Source organism: Macrosteles quadrilineatus, unplaced genomic scaffold (assembly GCF_028750875.1).
Source record: "Macrosteles quadrilineatus isolate MER2022 unplaced genomic scaffold, UCM_ALF_1.0 Scaffold_5__1_contigs__length_97177068, whole genome shotgun sequence".
Classification (NCBI taxonomy): Eukaryota; Metazoa; Arthropoda; class Insecta; order Hemiptera; family Cicadellidae; genus Macrosteles; species Macrosteles quadrilineatus.
Window position 1 is genome coordinate 37711144 of NW_026542598.1, and position 18442 is coordinate 37729585.

At 35.3% G+C, this 18442-nt stretch overlaps 1 protein-coding gene across 4 annotated transcripts in view; it reads right to left on the bottom strand.

Annotated features, from left to right (window-relative positions):
* Positions 1 to 1627: 1627 nt before the first annotated feature.
* Positions 1628 to 18442, bottom strand: part of LOC128994047 (mitogen-activated protein kinase kinase kinase 13-like) — a 43369-nt gene continuing 26554 nt past the window's right edge. For 3 of the 4 annotated variants that reach the window (XM_054418257.1, XM_054418258.1, XM_054418260.1), the window contains 12 exons: positions 13281 to 13510; positions 12254 to 12437; positions 11742 to 11933; positions 10398 to 10556; positions 9444 to 9711; positions 8666 to 8895; positions 7779 to 7923; positions 7236 to 7394; positions 6775 to 6921; positions 6203 to 6360; positions 4901 to 5042; positions 1628 to 3039 (listed from right to left, as the gene is read on the bottom strand). In XM_054418257.1, the coding sequence (XP_054274232.1) occupies positions 2941 to 3039; positions 4901 to 5042; positions 6203 to 6360; positions 6775 to 6921; positions 7236 to 7394; positions 7779 to 7923; positions 8666 to 8895; positions 9444 to 9711; positions 10398 to 10556; positions 11742 to 11933; positions 12254 to 12437; positions 13281 to 13510 (2113 nt within the window). In that variant the 3' untranslated portion in view covers positions 1628 to 2940. The remainder of the gene's footprint in view (positions 3040 to 4900; positions 5043 to 6202; positions 6361 to 6774; positions 6922 to 7235; positions 7395 to 7778; positions 7924 to 8665; positions 8896 to 9443; positions 9712 to 10397; positions 10557 to 11741; positions 11934 to 12253; positions 12438 to 13280; positions 13511 to 18442) is intronic. The other variant, XM_054418259.1, reaches the window with a different exon arrangement.

An 18442-nucleotide genomic window follows, 5' to 3' on the forward strand; every position in this document is an offset into this window, starting at 1 on the left:
CGGCTAAAATAATTTTTTTGACTTGACTACAATTTTTTAAATAAAATATCCAAGGCACTTACCATTTAACTTTTTTTTATATCTCTTATAGTTTTCGAATAAAACGGCTGGCACACTTATATCAATCACCCTGTATACAGTACTTGTCAGTATAACACTCAGCAACAAATCAATATTAATACAACTTATCACTTAATCAAAGCCCAGCAAATGAAGAATACAAACTCTGTGGCCTCAATGGTGTAGCGGCCAGGAGCCTCATAGAAGATTCTTAATATGGACCTGACTTTACAGTATTATAAAATTACATTCATAAAAACATTTAGGGTTTTTACCTACGGCCATTTTTTAATTTAGCCGTTTAAGTTCAGTTCTTAGAATTGAAAAGTTTCTCATAACAGCATTGTTTGCTTTCATAACAGCATGGTTTTACATAACAACACAGGTAACAGACTAATGAGGTTCAAGGATTGAAAGAAAAGAAATAAAATTGTAATGCTTCGAACATCAGCTAATCAGCTGTTCAGGGCACTTTAATTGTTGAGTGGTGAAATTAGTGTTTGGTACAATGATTCGTTGCATCACTGTCAGTGGCAATTAGAAGTTTTTACAGCACTCACAAAGGCTTTTACCTTAAATTTATACTTGTGTCGTTAACACAATTAAATAATTCTTTCGCCATTTTGTTCACAGTAAAATTGTCTACAGTCGGGACCACGTAAGTTTGCAGTTGAGAGAGGAGCCTATTTACCATATTTGAATGAACCAATAAGAACCGTGCGGTGTTGCCAAATCTAATGATAACAGCTGATTTGAAAATTTGTGTTGTCAACTGACGATGTGGCAACGTCGCACTAGCCTTGTCTTGTGATTGGCTGCCACCAACTGCAAAAGTATTCAATTTGAAGTCCCGGCTCTAAAATAAATGGTTATTTGATGGTCAAAGTGTAAAATAAATAAAAAATTAAATTAGGCTATAAAGATTATAAAATCAAAATTGTAAACTTGATTTACAAATTCTAAGATTAATCCAGACACCAAGTGACACTACTGTTATAAATTTCAATTGATACCCTACGTAGAAAATCACAAGTTGTTTACTTTTAAGTAATAACATAGAAAAAAATGTTTGTTTTACCTTACCGCAGCTGATTTTGGGTAATCCAGTACCTGGTTTCCATGGCAACACAACTTTGTTATTCGCAAAAAAATAAGTAAATTTACAAAACAAGAAGCAAGATATTTATAAACATCATAAAAGAAAGAAGAAACAAAAAGGGGGGAAAATAGTAATAAATAGGCGAAGAGGTGACACAAGCGGCACTCGTACATCAGCTGCCGGGCCTGCACCTGCCATATGAGTAACGCTCGCAAGTCAGCGCCAATGGGTTAGTAATCCACATGAGAGTCTTGTTATCAAGGTTCAACTGTAGTATCAGTAATTATTGTAAACAATACTCGAGTCCGTTCATAAAATTTAGGGGAAGAAAACTTGACCCTACCTTTAAAACATCTCAACATCTGAGTATTGCCAAAAAGCAAAAAAAGTAGTGGGAGAACTTCCCCTCAAACTGCCTAAATGTTGTGAACGGACTATAAGTAGACTGCCTAAACAAATAAACCCCTTTCAGATCAATGACAACTAATACATTTCTTATCAAAAATTCTTTATTTAACAACAAATCTGAAAATACATTGCTATACAACAAGACACTTTTTAGTGGCTTCCTGTTACCAATAAAAATCTAACTTAAAACTGATGGAACGGAACATAGGTATATAAACTACAAATTTAACATATATCCACAGAAAATTTATTCTATGTATATTTATTCTTCAACAATACATAGGCTTTTAGGAGCTACCAATAAAAATATTTTCAGGTTCCTGAAACGGAACCAAGGATAATTATTTTGCACGACAAAATAGTATGCATATTTTACTCGAGTATAAAAGTAAAATATCAGGTCAATATGAAAGTTCTTCAATGGCTGAAGAAACAAAAATCTTCAAAGGTCTGCTTTTTCACTGGACTTGCAGAAATTAAATACAGACTAGACATTGAGCAATACCTCAAACACAAATGTAACTAAATTAACAAACTCAAATCCGATATTACAGATTGTTATCATAAAGTAAAATATTGCGATACAATTATTGTAATCTAGCACATTGGTACCTTATAAGTACAAGTTTCTAGGTTTATTAGCTTATACGATACTTGACAATCTCTTTACAGAAAATGAAAATCCCCAAACTATATACCATGTAGCGAAATAAGTGGTCACAATATAATGGATGAAGGAGAAAATGAAGCTTTCTAACAATTATTATGAGTTAGGTTTTTTAAGCAGCACAGCAGCTTAAAATTTGTACATTAAATCTTTTGATTGTAATCCTCGTTTATCTTGTAAAGGTTGGATCAAGTATAAAACAAAACGTACATTGTAAATTAAAGTATGACATTTGCTTGCTGTAAAGTAAAAACATTTTACTACAGGATTCCAAAATCACACACTTTAAGCTTCATAAAAAAGTAAAAAACAAAGAAAAACTTTACATTAACAAAGGCTATAAGGTACATGAGTCGAATATTGTACTTAGGAAAATAAATCTTACTCTTAATCTATAATACATATTTACAATTTTTTTTGTTATTTTATGCCTTTTGCGGTAAGTATAAAATATTGATAACAAATAACACTACGCTATCCGCTTACTAGATCCGATAATTTTAAAAGGATTCGACAACTCTACAAAAGAATTCAATAAGTATTTTCGTCTTTTTAAGTACAAACCAAAAATTACGGTCAAAAGATTGTTACAGAAGATCAGTTAACGCTAAATATGTAATGTTTAATTATTAAATAACAATGTAGGCTAGTGTATAAAATGTCATGCTGAAGGTAGGCTATGGATGTGAAGCGTCATGGTGACAAACTATGCGACCGGGAGTTGACTGGAGATTGTTAGGGCTTCTGAGTCCGAACTTGAATTGCCGTCACTGCCTGCCCTCTGCACAAACATATCGATCACAAACTGAAAGACAGTATGTTAGTATATATGACTTAAAGTTGTCGGAAACATTATTTCTATTCGATTTCACCTGTGTTATCAACTGGAAGCCTAAGTCTAGTGTCTAGTGAAATTAAGTGCTTCAGTTTCGAGCTATTGAATAGAATGGGATTGAATTTCAAGTTTCTACAGCTCGGAACACGGAAATAGAGATAATAAAAAGGAAGATTGTAAACATTACAATCTTCCTTTCTTTGTGATTGATAAAAGTAATCAGTGACAATGAAATATTTAGATTTTGTGTGTAAATAAATTTGCTTCGTATTGAGACCCTTGCATTGTAAATATAATTGACGCTATTAAAAAATGCTAAAGCTTAGATTGTATATAAATTGATGGACGTTAGCCTCTAGATGTATAATTATGAAAGTCAAATACCACTCACTCACTCACTGATCACTATATCTCAAAAACTACAAGCCATAAAAACTCAGGAATTGGCATGGACGTTTCAATCAACCTCTAGGTGTGAAATAATCGTTTTCAAGAAATTCCACCAATTCTGCCCCAGTGGCTTTAGAAGTATCCCATGTTATCCTTTTGGAGAAACAATTTGTTTACATTTGAACCTATGAATACTTTTGAATCTGTAATTAAGGGAACAGCTGGTTATTTTTTGACAAAAATGAAAATATTTACATAATTTTTGTGGGTTGAAAAAATTGTTTTACTGCATAACAGATTTTTAATAGTTTATTAATCTTTTAAAAAATCAAGAAGTGTAGACCCTGCTCAGGTTGAACATTTTTTATTACAAATTTTTTATAAAAATTTTTGAGAGCGAAGCCACAACGGGTTCGCTAGTTACTGTATAATAGTTAAAGTGGTTTAAATACCAGTAGACCAAAGCACCACCACCGCGAGTCTATAGACTTTACATCCGGCTCACCGTTTTAGTAAATTTAGTGTTTTTTTTTTATATGTAAAACAAAAGTGTCTGTTCAATATTTGAGTTTCCCTTTTTATTTAATACTACGACCTTCAAATGAATTGAAAACATTATCCTTGTACGCCTGAAGATGACTCCACGGAGTTGAAAACGGTTGCAGCATAAAGCAACGAATTGGATTACTTATAAACGCAGGTATTTAAACCACTTTAATATATTATAAATGTTAAAATATGGATTTTTGTGTATAACTCCGAAGTTCCATCATGTGAAAACTATTGGACAGATTAAGCTGACATTTTGAAGTACTTGATAGTCTTGAGAAACACATAGGCATATAGTTGTGAAAGTCCTATAGGGCTACGCACCACGGAATTCAAAGGTTTCTTGTTATTCTTATGAGTATTCAATTTATTTATTTATTCATTACATGTCATTACATCATTTGACAGGACATAAAGTCATATACAGGATAATACTAAAACTAAGAAATAACAAAAATGTCTTACTAAATTATTAATCTAACTTTATGTCCCTATTTAAATAACATTAGATAGAAAAAATTTTTTTGTTTTTAACCAGGTCTTCAGGGTGGATCTGAACTGTCTATTACAATCAATATTTTTATGCGGAGTGGTAACTTATTGTAAACTTGTGGGTCTATATATTGGGGAGATAAATGAAATTTCTCTAATCTATGGGTTTCAGGCTTAATATAACTCTTAAATCTAGTGTGATGGGAATGAATGGGTTGGGTCATGACAACCATTCATATTTAAAATTAATTAAAGTATTTTGCCAGCTCAAAATAAGCAAACTCAAAATCCAAATTTTATGAAACAGACATACCTTTCTTTTTCCAAAATGAAACTCAATCTATAAAATACTTAAAAAATGCATAATAGGGTAGAGATACTTAAGATTTAGGGTTTTTACCTTTAAAGGAGGATTGCTGTCCAGTGTCGAGCTACGACTGTTGCTACGATCTGAAGTGTTGTCTTCATCAGACAGTGGGCACGCTGCGCTCATCTTCAGTCGACTGGCTCGCCGTCCTGGGCCAATAGGTCGTCTTCCGATACTGAACAGCAATAATAGTAAGTTATATCTCAAAACAAAGATTGTATTTCAGGATTGTTCAGGGACCTGGTCTTATTTGTGGAGCTTGGGCTTCTTTGCCACAAACCGATAAACTCGGATAGTATACCTGACCTAGACGGGATGTAAGCCGTTAATGCTGCCTTTCAACAGAGGAAACAACACTTGGATCTTTCAGCCATTGGACAGACCTAATGGTCTACAGCACTGGCAATTCTAAATCCCTAGTATACTACATCTAAACTCGTATTTGGAGAGTCACATTAGATATTTAGAGTCTTTTCCAGAGAGATTTTTTTTTTGAAAAGACTCTAAATATCTAATGAGACTCTCCATGTTGAGAAAGGGGCCAGTGGCCTCGAAATATCCAGTGTTTATTTTGTTAATTGTTTGTGTTTCCTTCTGTGTTCTGCAGTGAATGAAGTGGGATGCCTACATTTTTTAAGGCAAGCCTGCTTATCCTATCCTTTCTCACACCTATTCTCAGGCAATTAGCCCTTTCTTTCCAAACCTAAACTCGTATTTGTATTTTGTAGCCATATTTTTTGTCAAAATCGTCTTAGTTGATGTGAGCCAACTACAGATTGTGCTGATCTTACTTACTAAATTCTGTTGAATACACAAACCTTTTTACCAAGTCAAACATAGGGAATGACTATGGTGAGCTATAGCAACTGTTATGACCCATCAACCTGGTCAGCAACAAAAAAACGTATAAAATAGAATTTTAGACACTATCACATTCTGTGACTGGCAACCACAACTACGCTTTCAGCTGGTCCACATAGATGGGAGTCTACTTCGGTATTCAATAGTTAATGATAGTATTACTATGGGAAGATTTTTTTTGTTCTGTAAATTAGGTTTTGACACAATTCACTTTATCTGTAGAGATTACTCCATGAAAAAAATTGTTTTTGAACTGAATTGTTATACTACTCTTTTTTAGCGTTTGTGCCTTAAAAAGTAAGCCAACTTTTATGACATCCAGAGTGGCCACCCATCTCGATTCTGTCGGTATAGTTCACAACTTTAAACATGTTTATCCTGGAGAGAGAGAGAGAGAGAGGGAGGGGGGGCCATCCCGATTTTTCACTAACCATAGTGGCAACCCTGGTGACACCTGATATTAGGAACGCTCACCTCTTCCTGCGCAGGGTGTACATGAAGTCGTGGTCGTCAGAGCTGTCGGGTGTGTGTGAGTGAGGGTTGCCATTGTGAAGGATCTCGCTCACTTTGCGTCCCAGCTGCTCTAGGTTGTCGTCATCACTGACTCGCTCCTTCACGGTACTCTCCGACATCTAGGTAACATATAAAGTGAACGTACAACAAACAATGTACATAGCAGCTGAACAAATGATACAAGAAAGGATAGGAAAAGTTGCCAAAGATCACACAGAAGTTAAATAAAAACTTAAAAACACCTAACCTGAGACCAGACACCTTTAGGTGACAATCGACGTTGGTTTGACACAAGGATTGTTTTTGTAAATTGAACAGGAAATAATTTATTTTTTATATATCAAATAGATTAGACAAAATAAACTAACCAGACGTTTGGTCTCTAATTTATTACTATTGTTACTCTGTAATATGTCTGAAAGACTTCTTATTTTGCTTAGATGAGTACTATAATACATTTATCTTAGTGTACAGTAACATAAGTTTTGAATTTACAATAAGTATCCTACATTAATTCCAGTGAATGTGTCTACCTGATTGGAAGGCTCCACGTTGCCGTTGAGACTGTCTGTAGGGCTGAGTGGAGACCGAGGAGTTGAGTCACTGATGTCCATCGCCTCTGTCTGAGTCTCCGTGTGAACTACGCTAGGCTCCTCGTCACTGCTGCTCTCTACGATAGCCTAAAACATACACATTCATGCTATCACAATAGCGATGTCTTTAATATTTCATAAGCAACATTCGCATGTCTTAACCTTGAATGACACTGTGGTTTGAAAATCTGCAAAATTTACACCCACGTTGTTAGGCGTCTGCAAGTCCCTGAAATATTCGAGTGGACCCGAGGGTTCGGGTATCATTTCAAAACCAGGCAATTGACATTATATTTCCAAACATTTTACACCTTTATAGTACAGCCTAACTCAAATTCTCCTTTGAATCTTTTGTTTGTTCTAATCACACTAGGAGCGACAGTTACGTGTAGGAGTCTAACCTTGTTTTCCCTGGCAGGGCTATGTCGAGGGGACGGGACGAGACTGTCTTTCCGCAGCCTCACTTTCCTAGGTCTCGGCATAACTGCGTATGGCAAAACAACAGACTCGGGGTGAGCGTTGCTGTTTAACTGGGCATACAGTGACACCTTCACAGGGCTCTGAGAAAAGATGAGAAAATCAGTGTTAAATCAAATGTTTCACTGAAAGTGTAAGGTTTTTTTTGGTTGAAAGATTCTAGAAACAAAACTGTTATTAGGCCTTGGCTGGTATAAAAAAATACTATACAGGGTGTCCAAATGTCTCAGGTTGGTTAAATATTTTTTGAAATATTTAAAATAGAGCTACAAAACATTACACAAAGATACTGCACATAAAAATTTATTTTAACACATACTCAGTGATCTACTACTTCCTCAGGGGGACAAGCCGCTAGAGTCAGAAGAAAGTCTTCAAAAAATTTCATTTTGCATTTTTTTATTTCGCTTAGCGTCTTGAACAAAAAAAAAAACTGTATATGGTTTTTGTTTTGAATGACTACTTACGTGTTGGGGAGATTCAGGACTGGTAGTGAGGCTGTCGGGAGAGTTAATATTCGTTGCTTCCCCTCGCTGGACTTGTGCCCTCAGCAGCGGCGGCCGGGCGAATCTCCTCTTGCCACTCTTATGGATCATCCACTGCTTCTCTCTCCTGTCACATAATGAATAACATTTCAACTTTGCACTATATGGTTTTTGTGTGGGAGTTCTGCTAGACGATTCACCTAAGGGATCATTTTAGTGATGTTCGGGGGTCCTCCACATGGAAATTTACTTATTTTAAAGCTGTATAGTGGCTTTAACATCTAGAAGCCATTTTAACATCTAGAACTGTGCTCAAAAACCTTTTGTATGCCTAACAGTTACGGAGGTAATAAAAAAAACTTAAAATTTAAAACTCCCATGTTATTCTTGTGGAGAATTGATCAACTGTTGTAGTTTGCTTGTTTATGGACATATTTAAATCAAATTTGGCAATTTTGTTTATTTCATACTAAGCTATCAACATTTCAATCAAAAACACACCTCAATACCTTCCCTGTAGCAACAAACCTAGGTACTCATTAAAATAAATGTTATTTAAATAGGAAATAAATCTGACAACTTTCAGGGAATATTTTAGTAGAAATCCAGCCAGGTAAATGGAAATTCGCTTAGTCTGCAGGTTTGCTGTGGCAGGGGTATTTTATATTATCATGTTATCATAGTTAATTAATCACAAACGCTTTTAAGCAAAAGAAATTTTTTTAAGTGTTCCAGCTTGTGCTTCCCGCTCTGAAGTCCAAGACACAAACAACTCGGCAGGTAACATTAATCCGAGCGAGATTAAACTATAAACAACACCTTCTACTTATGATTTCCATAATGGATACCTTAGCAAAGATAAAGCTTACTTGGACACTTGTTGCTCCCGCTCCTTCACCCGCTGAAGGACGGTTTTTAGGTCCGAGTACAACTCATTGACTCTCTCCAGCTTCCTCCTGTAATGTTCCTGAATGTCTCTGACGTGTTTCAGCTCCTCTTCCCGCTTTTTTATTAAGTCCTCAGACTCAAATTTCGGTTGATGAGTTCCGCTTGACTTCATCTGCTCCATGTGGGTTTGCACTTCTTTCTTCCATGAAGCCTAGGAAAAGGAGGATTGTTAGTCTAGAGGTAGTGTTGTTTGGTCAGCAGTACAGGTTTTTTTCACAATTTCAAAACTGCTAAAACAAAAATGAGGGTGTTTGCAATGAGCTCTAGTCGTGACAGAAGGTAGTTAAAATCTGACAACAGAAATCACTATTGGTTCTGGTACCAGGTTCTTGGTAATCATACCAGAACCTTATGGTATGATTTTTTCATTGTTACTACAATGAAAAAAGTTGAAGAGTTGTTTGTTACTACTGTAAGGAATGACGTGAGGGGAATCTACGCTGGTGTCAAGTATGATTTAAGTCAGGCCAATGTGTTTACATTTGTGGCTTTTAAGGAGTAAGCCCCAAAGTCCCCAAAGTTTGGTTCTGTAACTGTTTTCAACACTAGATTTACAAGACTGAATTATTCTCTTCTCACACTCGTCCCAAAAGCTTTTCTTAACCCCTCCAAAGTAACAAGCTTTTTTTGTCTTACATGTCAGACCTAGAGACTAAAGTCATTAAGAACTCATCACAAATTTGACAAATTTGCACGTACTTGGGTTTTAAAGTAGTCCTCCGGTGAGCTGCTTAGGACCTCCGAGGCGGCAATGTCCAAATGTATGAGGATGTGTTTGAAGCTGGGTCGGTTACGAGGCTTGGCACTCCAACACTGTTTGATCAACAGACGGAAGCCTTCAGGACAAGACGAGGGGATGGGGAGGTGCAGGGAGTTGTTGCCGACACCCCAGATGATGGCTGACGAGTCTACGTCTTTGTAGGGCGTCTCACAGGTGAGAAGTTCCCACAAGACCACTCCGTACGACCTGCAAAGTAAAATTTATTGTTTTAAAATAATGGACTACAAAGATTCTAAAGATATCTACAGTTCATACTAAACTGTAAATGAATAAAATGTTGTATAGTTAAACCAAACAATCCTCGATTGACGGTTAGCTGAATAATATACTTAAAACATATAACAGGAATTCCTTTAAAAATGACTAAGATTTAAAAAACAACAATTAATGTTGGAAAGAAATGTATTGCATCAAAAAGAAACAAACTCAAGGGCCCTGATCAATTTGTAATACTTAATACAAAACCGCCCATGTTCGCCTGTCCTGCTGAACCGATTTTTACAAATTATGTATCATTTTGAAACTTATAAAGTTACCTAGCGGAGGGACAAATGGTAACTAAAGAGTAATTTCATTTAGGACTTGGTCACCCCCTAGCATTTAAAGACTGCTTTCAAAGTAAACTAAAGATTTTTCCCGAGCAAAGATCGGTCCCCAGGTACTAAAATGTAAACCATAAAATAACAGCTTCCTTCAGTTAATTGTTTATACACATACCCTTTGTAAAAGCAGAGTGTTGTATATTTGTTTTGCCACGGAAAAAAGTTTTGAACTTTATTATAATGTGCAATTATTTGCGCACGAGTGTCATTCACAACTAAATCTGCAGGATACTTGTAAACAGACCTTTTTCGATAATTTAAGATCCTTACCATATGTCAACCTTCTCTGAGCAAGGCTCGTTCCTGATGATCTCTGGAGCCATCCAAGCCACCGTCCCAGCAAAGCTGAACTTTGTGCTTATCTCGTTCCACTGTCGACTCGTCCCAAAGTCGCTAATCTTCACTATTTCCTCAGATCCAATGAGAACACTGCAATAGACGAATTGAAATTAGCATTCTAATATTTAATACTGTTTAACAGAATTGTTTATGTGTATTATTGGTGAACTTATTTTTAATAACTACATATAAATATGTCGACATAAAGTTAAGAAATCAAAAAACTTCTTGAGTTTAATGAGCCAAGAAATAGTGAAGAAAATAATTCCATATTTTACAATTAACATTGTTGCGATTGGGAAAACAATCCAGATATGGTTTTACCATACAGTAGAACCCTGGTGAGCCGAAATAAAGGGGGAAGAGCCGTTTTGGAAAAAACCAATATTTCATATGCTCAAAATAGCCTATGTATTACCACGGTGTGTAGGCAAAGTGAATTTAAAACAACGTCTATATAATACAGTGTTTTATTTCAGCTACAAAAATGTTACAATGGTTTAGAAAATACTTTAAACTAAGCCACTGAAGTTACCAAAGCATATTTTACTTGTATTATTTTATGGAACTGTTTCGGTTAACCCGAATTTCATTAACCAGGGTTCTACTGTATTTAAAAAACTAGCAGTTCTTCAGAGTTATTTAGTGAGGTTTGAAATGTCTCTGAGCAAATATATTCCAATGCAAAAATCAAATAAGTCTCCGGCAGAAGTGTGTACTTTTCGGCAACCATGGTTTATCAACCAACTCTCGGAGTTACATTCACCTCCAGAATAGTTTTTTTCCTGGGAATTTTAACCGAAATAAACTGTACTTCAGCTAGAACTACGTCAGTAAAAAAATATTGTTAGAAAATTTGAAATATTCTTGCGATTTTTTGTTTTAAAGCTTGATAACCTCTTTTTAAATTTTTCTCTTGCCCGTCCACATAAGCCTTGGAACTCACATGGTAAAAGCTGAGCTGGTACAGTACTAGAGTGAACTGTACTGACAAAATTTAGCAGTGACACGAGGGTGTGAATGTACATCACTGAGATTTGTTGTGTCGTGCTACTGACTGATCCACCCACCAACTCACCTAAATTGGCAGAAATCACATTGTCTTCATTTTAAGAAAGTTTATACTAGCAAAAATAGCAGGAGGCAGGACGTGACTACATCTTTTCAAATCAATGCAAACCCTAAAATGATACTCTTACATAAACATGATTTTCAAACTGAGTTTACTTTTTTAAGACATCTGTGTTACACCCATACCGTTGCCGCTTGTCTTACTTGGGACTCTTGAGATCGCGGTGAATGATCTTGTTGGAGTGCAGGTACTGCATGCCGGCCGCTATCTGCTTGGCCCACGTCACCAGTCGCTGGGGCGGGATCTCCTCCCCTTCCTTCAGCAGGTTGTACAGCGGCCCGTACTGACAATACTCCATCACGATACAGTAGCAAGGGGCCTGCGTGCAAACACCTCTGCAAACACAAACACACATAATCTATTGGCTTCATGGTAATGGGATAAGACTTATCGAGGTTGACTTCCTATCGAGGTTTGCAATAACTTGTGATTAGGGGTAAAATAAATTCTAGAGATTTGAAAATGACACTTGTTATCGAGGTGACATTGTTGTATATTGTTGCACTGAATAAATGAGCATATCGGCAGTTATATTCCCGCCTTCAAACCTGTGGGTTGCTGGTTATTTGTTACTGTACTAATTTTATATCCACCAATAAAGCTGAAAAAAGGAACTCGGAAGTTTAAAAAGATTCCAAATAAGTAAAATACTTACTTGAACTGTACAATGTTGGGATGGTTGAGTTTACGAAGATGCCTGATGTCAGTTTCTTTCTGTTCTCTAACAGTTTTGACAGCGACGTATTCATTTTTCAGCCTCCCTCTGTACACGTACCCTTGCGCTCCTGATCCCAGCCAATGTAGCTCACTGATCATTTCAAAAGGTATTTCCCAGTCATCTGAATCAAGATAAACACACGTTAATGAACTGTATTAAATTGTTTTGTAGGATATGTTTTCAAAGGCAATTACAACTATACACAACAATTAATGTTTTAAGTTTCACAATTTATATGCATTACATATTAGGTACCTACATTAAAAATTTGTAAGTTAATATTGGTAGAAGACTTAAGCCAACAAAAAACTGCAAATCCTCCAAAGTAGGTTACAAACATTGGCTTTGAAAATTAACCAATCTCACAGGTGACTAGTTTCAGAGCTTCATTGCTTTGAAATCTAATAGTCAAAACTATATGTACTATGGTACTACCAATAACATTTTCAGTAATGCATAAAAAAAACATGATTAAATAAAGCATATTTGAAATTGGAGCATATTAGTTCTGTAACTGAGAGTAAAATCTATTTTATCTTAAATCAACCCTAGCCACAAGATAAATGCATATAAAGGATAACCATACAAATTGTTTCAAGTTTAGTACTCTATAAATATGATTCAAGGGTTAAATAAACCCATAGACCGACAGCAGTGCTGGGGTTAACATATGTTCTGGCGTCCACCACTTGGACCGCTTACCTAGCATGTGATGGACGCCAGAACATATGTTAACCGCAGCACTGCTGTCGGTCTATATTTAATTCTATTTGTCTATGGTAAACCCTAAAAAATAGTAGACTCTAGTTTTTAGATACTAATTAGAAATCTGTGATTGTGGACATTCAAAGATAGTAACTGAAGCCATTCACACAGTTCCGCAAATCAGAACCATAACAATAAATAAGTAATCGTTTACTCTTTCAAAAATTAATTTATTTGACAGTATTAACAATCAACTCACCAGGTCTGTGACCTTTGATCTCATTGGCCGCAGCCTTCCCGATGATGGTCCAGACGGGTCTGAGACAGCCGAGTAGTCCGTCTATCCACCCCTCCTTGCCCGGCGGCAGACTATTGCCGGCCGTCTCATTGAACGTAGAAACAGAGAAGTCCGAGCTAGACTGTGTCTGTACCTGGATAGGCGGAGCGCCCACACTTAGCTGGCCCAACTCTTCCTGTATACACAGCATACTGAAACATACAGACTCTTATGAATATCTGGCTGATACAATCTATTACAGACTGTATGATGGAACCTGTCTCCTGACCAGCTGTCTCCATGAGACTGGCACGGGCCTAAAACTATTGACTATACACCTTTGGGAGAAAACGTCGAGCACAAATTTCTTACTAGAACTGAAACCAGGGTTTATTAAATATTTCTCACTCATTATTGGTAAATTCATAAAAAAATTTTTTCAAGCTCAATTTTTTATTATTATTTAAAACTTTCCACCTAATAAACACTAAATAATGTACATATGTTGGATAACAAATGTGAGTTTTATATTTTTTACCTTGGTAAATCCGCCTTTATATTATATACATATATATATATATATATAGGTACTAGTAAAAAATAAAAATAGGTTTTACGGAGTAAGATGTAATTGTAAAAAGAGTTTTTTATGCACTTACGAAATGTAATTTTTACCAACGGTATTTTGTAGACAAGTGTGCCGTGACTACAAACTTCTTCTAGTTAGTGTGCCCTGAACGGAAAAAGGTTGGGAAACACTGCCCTAGACGCATGTCATGTAACCATTTAAAATATTTATAAGTTATTCCTCGGGTTTGTAATAGTTGGAAAATATTTCATTTCACCATTGTGAGGCCAACGTGGTTTGTCTGAAATCAGTAGTAGACACCTTAACAAGTAAGTTGACTCACCCTGTATTTATAGTCTACTAATTATAACATACCATAATACCAAGGGACTAAGGGAGTATGTTTTATCTTACTCAAATTGAATAAACAACTTATTCTAAGATCTTTAGGACTGGTTACAAAAAACTAGTCAGTTTTAAACATTAATTCTGTACCTAAACAGAATATCCATTCTATGCCCATGGCCATGGTCTATGTCTAGGCCATGGTATTCATGGTATGGCGTGTTGGAGGAATTATCATAGACAAATGGGTAGGAATATATTTTTTCCTACAGTTACCTAACAATGTACATGTTCTCTCACTGATTTGAGAAAGCAAAGTGGCCAATTCGCTCATCAGTGAGACAATGTTAACATTGTCTCACTCTAATTACTTTGTCTCACTCCAGATTTGCAACGTGAAGGCACGAAATAGTGAGCGCGTAACATGCAGTCAACGTAGTATGCGCACGAAATACGTTGGCAGCACTGGGGACGCGGAAAGGTCGCCCCCGGAAACATCACCCCCCTACGTCATATTGACGTCAGAGACCGGGGGGTGATGTTTCCGGCCGCGGACACTTAATTTCAGTTGCAGCATGCACTCGTCGATATGACGAGTTATTTTTGAGTTTGCGTATTAATTAGATAATTCACTAATGCGTATATGATATTCACTTATCATATACAATTACCAGATTTTCTAATTAGAATTGATGCTAACCGGATACGTTAACCCCGATCGTTTTCAATATGCACACCCCGGAAAGGTCCCCCCCTGCCATGATCTCCCCCGGTATGAGTTTAGGAAACATGGGGACAAGGAAAGTTAGGGACACGGAAAGTTAGGGACAAATAGGGGTTCGACCGGGGGGAGGGAGAGATTAGCTGAACTAGGTTCTAAAACGACTCTTTTAGAACGAATCGTTCTCCTGTTTCAGTTCACAGAGAGATAAAGTAACGGGATTGACTTGATAAACCTAAAAATGTCAAAAATTAAGTCAAGTACTGATTGATCCAGGCCTAATCGCCTAGGTTTGCTAGCTTCTTTTTACGCATTTTGGGTAAGTTAAATATATATTACAGAAAATATAAACGCAATCAATGCAAAAATATTACTGAATATAATGAATTGATGGCTGGATCCACCACGGGATTAAACTCTTTTTTCTTATATTCACTTAATTGGTGAAAATGACCCAATGTATTTTTTTGAAATATAAATACGTACGTTCGTTACAATTGTTTACAAGGCATTTTATATTTATTTTGTATTTTTTATAAAAGTTATGAGTATTTTTTTCGTTTGTAACATTTTTAAAATAAAACTTGATATATAAACCTACAGATTTTTATATACCACGTCTGCAAAACGTCGCTTGTTAACAATTTTTGCCGGTGTTACTTTTCTTTGTTTGTTGTCTTGAATCATTTTTTCAATATTTATTTTTATTGGTATTTATTGCTTATAATTAACAGATGATTGAAGGAATCTATTAGGAAATGTGTTACAATTATGTCATGTGAAAATGTAACTTAAAGATTGTGAAAATCGAAGAGATTCGCCCCAGTAACTGAGTTCCTAACCTGCGTTAAACCATTAAAATTATACTGGCAACTCTCAATCGTACTTATTGCATATTTTAAACAAAATTTATTGTATAAAAATAAAACTGTGTAGCAGAATCAAAACTAGTACAACTTTATTGTAATTGTAAACACCTAGCCTATTATGAAAATAAAATATTAACTCTGGGAAAAAGTAAACAAACAAAATATAAATAACAACAACTCTAACAGCTGATGCACCTTCAATCCTATACTCTAATACGAGCTATGTCTGTTTGTCTGTGTGTCTGTAATACCATAGACAAATAAATAGAATAAATATATATATCTCAATATCCAGCGGAAGGATTTTGCTAAAGAAATAATTTTGTATATTGAAGCGTTGTTGTATGTCTAACGGTTACGGAGATAATTTAAATTATAAATTTACTAGCAACAGAGCCCGTTGTAGTTAATAAATACAACGGTCCCTAGAAAGTACAGTAGTACATAATATATGCCCTTGTAAGTACCTGAACATTTTTTAAAGAATGAAATTGTTTAGAAAATAAACTGATTTTCTAAAAGAGTAAAATAATGAAAAACAAATACAATTTTCCAAAAATATTTTATTTACAGTATTTCTTTGTAAACAACATTCTTTGTAAAGACTTCATCTGATGGTTTTAATAATCTTCCTTGTTCTTTGCCAGGGATAATTTTAGTTTTTATGTCTTCAAACCGTTTAGCCCTTGATATTGCAACATACAATTAATTGTCCATGGCTGAATACTGTTGCTGGAAGGTATATCCCAACTTTATCCAATGTCTGGCCTTGCGCTATGTTTATTGAAATAGCAAACGCTAATTTTAAAGGAAATTGCCGTCTTTTTAAAACAAATGGTAAATCTGTATCCGTCTGTGCTAAGTCAATCCTTGGAATGAATACAATTTCACGTGCTGCTGATCCAGTTAAAACCTCTGCAATTATTTAATTGGGCTTGAGTTCTTTAACAATTAATCGTGTGCCATTACATAACCCCCGTTTTGTGTTAAGATTTCGTAGCAACATTATACCAATACTTATTAATGGTACAGATTAAAAACATCACTTTAGAAACACACTTTACGGACCTCAACCACCAATTCAAATAGTGAACAACTAAATGTAAACCAAGAAAAATCAAGCAAATAACAATAAAACAATCAGCTGTTAAACTATAGGTTAATACATGTGTTCCATATGATCAGATGATGCATACTGGCTAACCCATTATTACTACCATAATTTTTTTTAGATTATTCATACCGGCAAACGTATTACTACCATAAATAAATAAAACTCAAACTTTACTAATTATTTGGAAATCTACACAGATTTTATTGACCTATTAATTAATAAAATCGGTCCAGTAGAACTGTAGATTTAGTTGTAGAAAGTTAACAAAAATCTCTCCAATTCAATATTCTCTCACCACAATAAATTAGGAGGTTGCTAAGCTTTTTTGCAAATAACTCTTAAACGGTGAGGAAATCGACCAAAGTGGAAGGTGATATTCTGAAAGAGAATAAAATTTGCTACAAAGTACTCTTCGGCGTTTTTTGAAAATATTTAAAAAAGGCAACCTAAAGTTAACTATAAATTGAAATTTTAAAATATTAACTATAAAAAAAATTAGTTTTTAGTGTATTTTTGCTTTTTATTCTTTATTCACCACAAATATTTAATAAAATCAAACTTTCATAATTATTTGCAAATCTACACAAATTAGGCTTTCAAACGATACATTAGTTAACAAAATCGGTCCAGTAGAAGTCTAGATTTAGTTGTACAAAGTTTAACAAAAATATCCCTAATTCAGTATTTTTAACAACTAAAAATTTGGAGGTCACTTATCTAATTTGACAATAACTTTTAAATGGTGAGTAAATCGTAGAAAATGCACGTAATATTCTGAAAGAAGATAAAATTTCCTACAAATACCTTGTGTGTATTTCTTGAAATTATTTAATAAAGGCAGCCAAAAGCTGACTACAAATATAAACTTGAAAATAAAAACCTGAAAAAAACAGTTTTTAATGTATTTTTGTTATTTTTATTTTTCTACCACAAATATTAAATAAAATCAAACTTTCATAATTATTTGCAAATCTACATGAGTAAGGCTTTCCAATGACTCATTAATTATCAAAATCGGTCCTGTAGAAGTCTAGATTTAGTTGTACAAAGTTTAACAAAAATGGGGTAGCGGATTTCTACCCCCGGATATTTACCCCCATGAAAAAACGCCTACGTCATTTTGACGTCACGAGAGGCGGGGCTTATACACTTTCGAGAAACAGCCCGCGACTAGAAATCTACCCCCGGACATCTACCCCCAGACATCTACCCCCGGACATCTACCCCCAGACATCTACCCCCAGACATCTACCCCCGGACATCTACCCCCAGACATCTACCCCCAGACATCTACCCCCGGAAATCTACCCCCGGAAATCTACCCCACGTGGCCAGCTCTTCCACGTATCGGCCAATAATCATTGTTGTAATTGATTTTATAAATTGCTTTACCTTCTTATATCCAGTAGTAAACATGCGATATGTCGATGTCTGTTTTAACATTATCCATATTTATAATTCAATAAGTTGTAACAGTCCTTTTCAACCCGACCTACTTCACTGATTTTTACGATTGAGGTGTCTTGT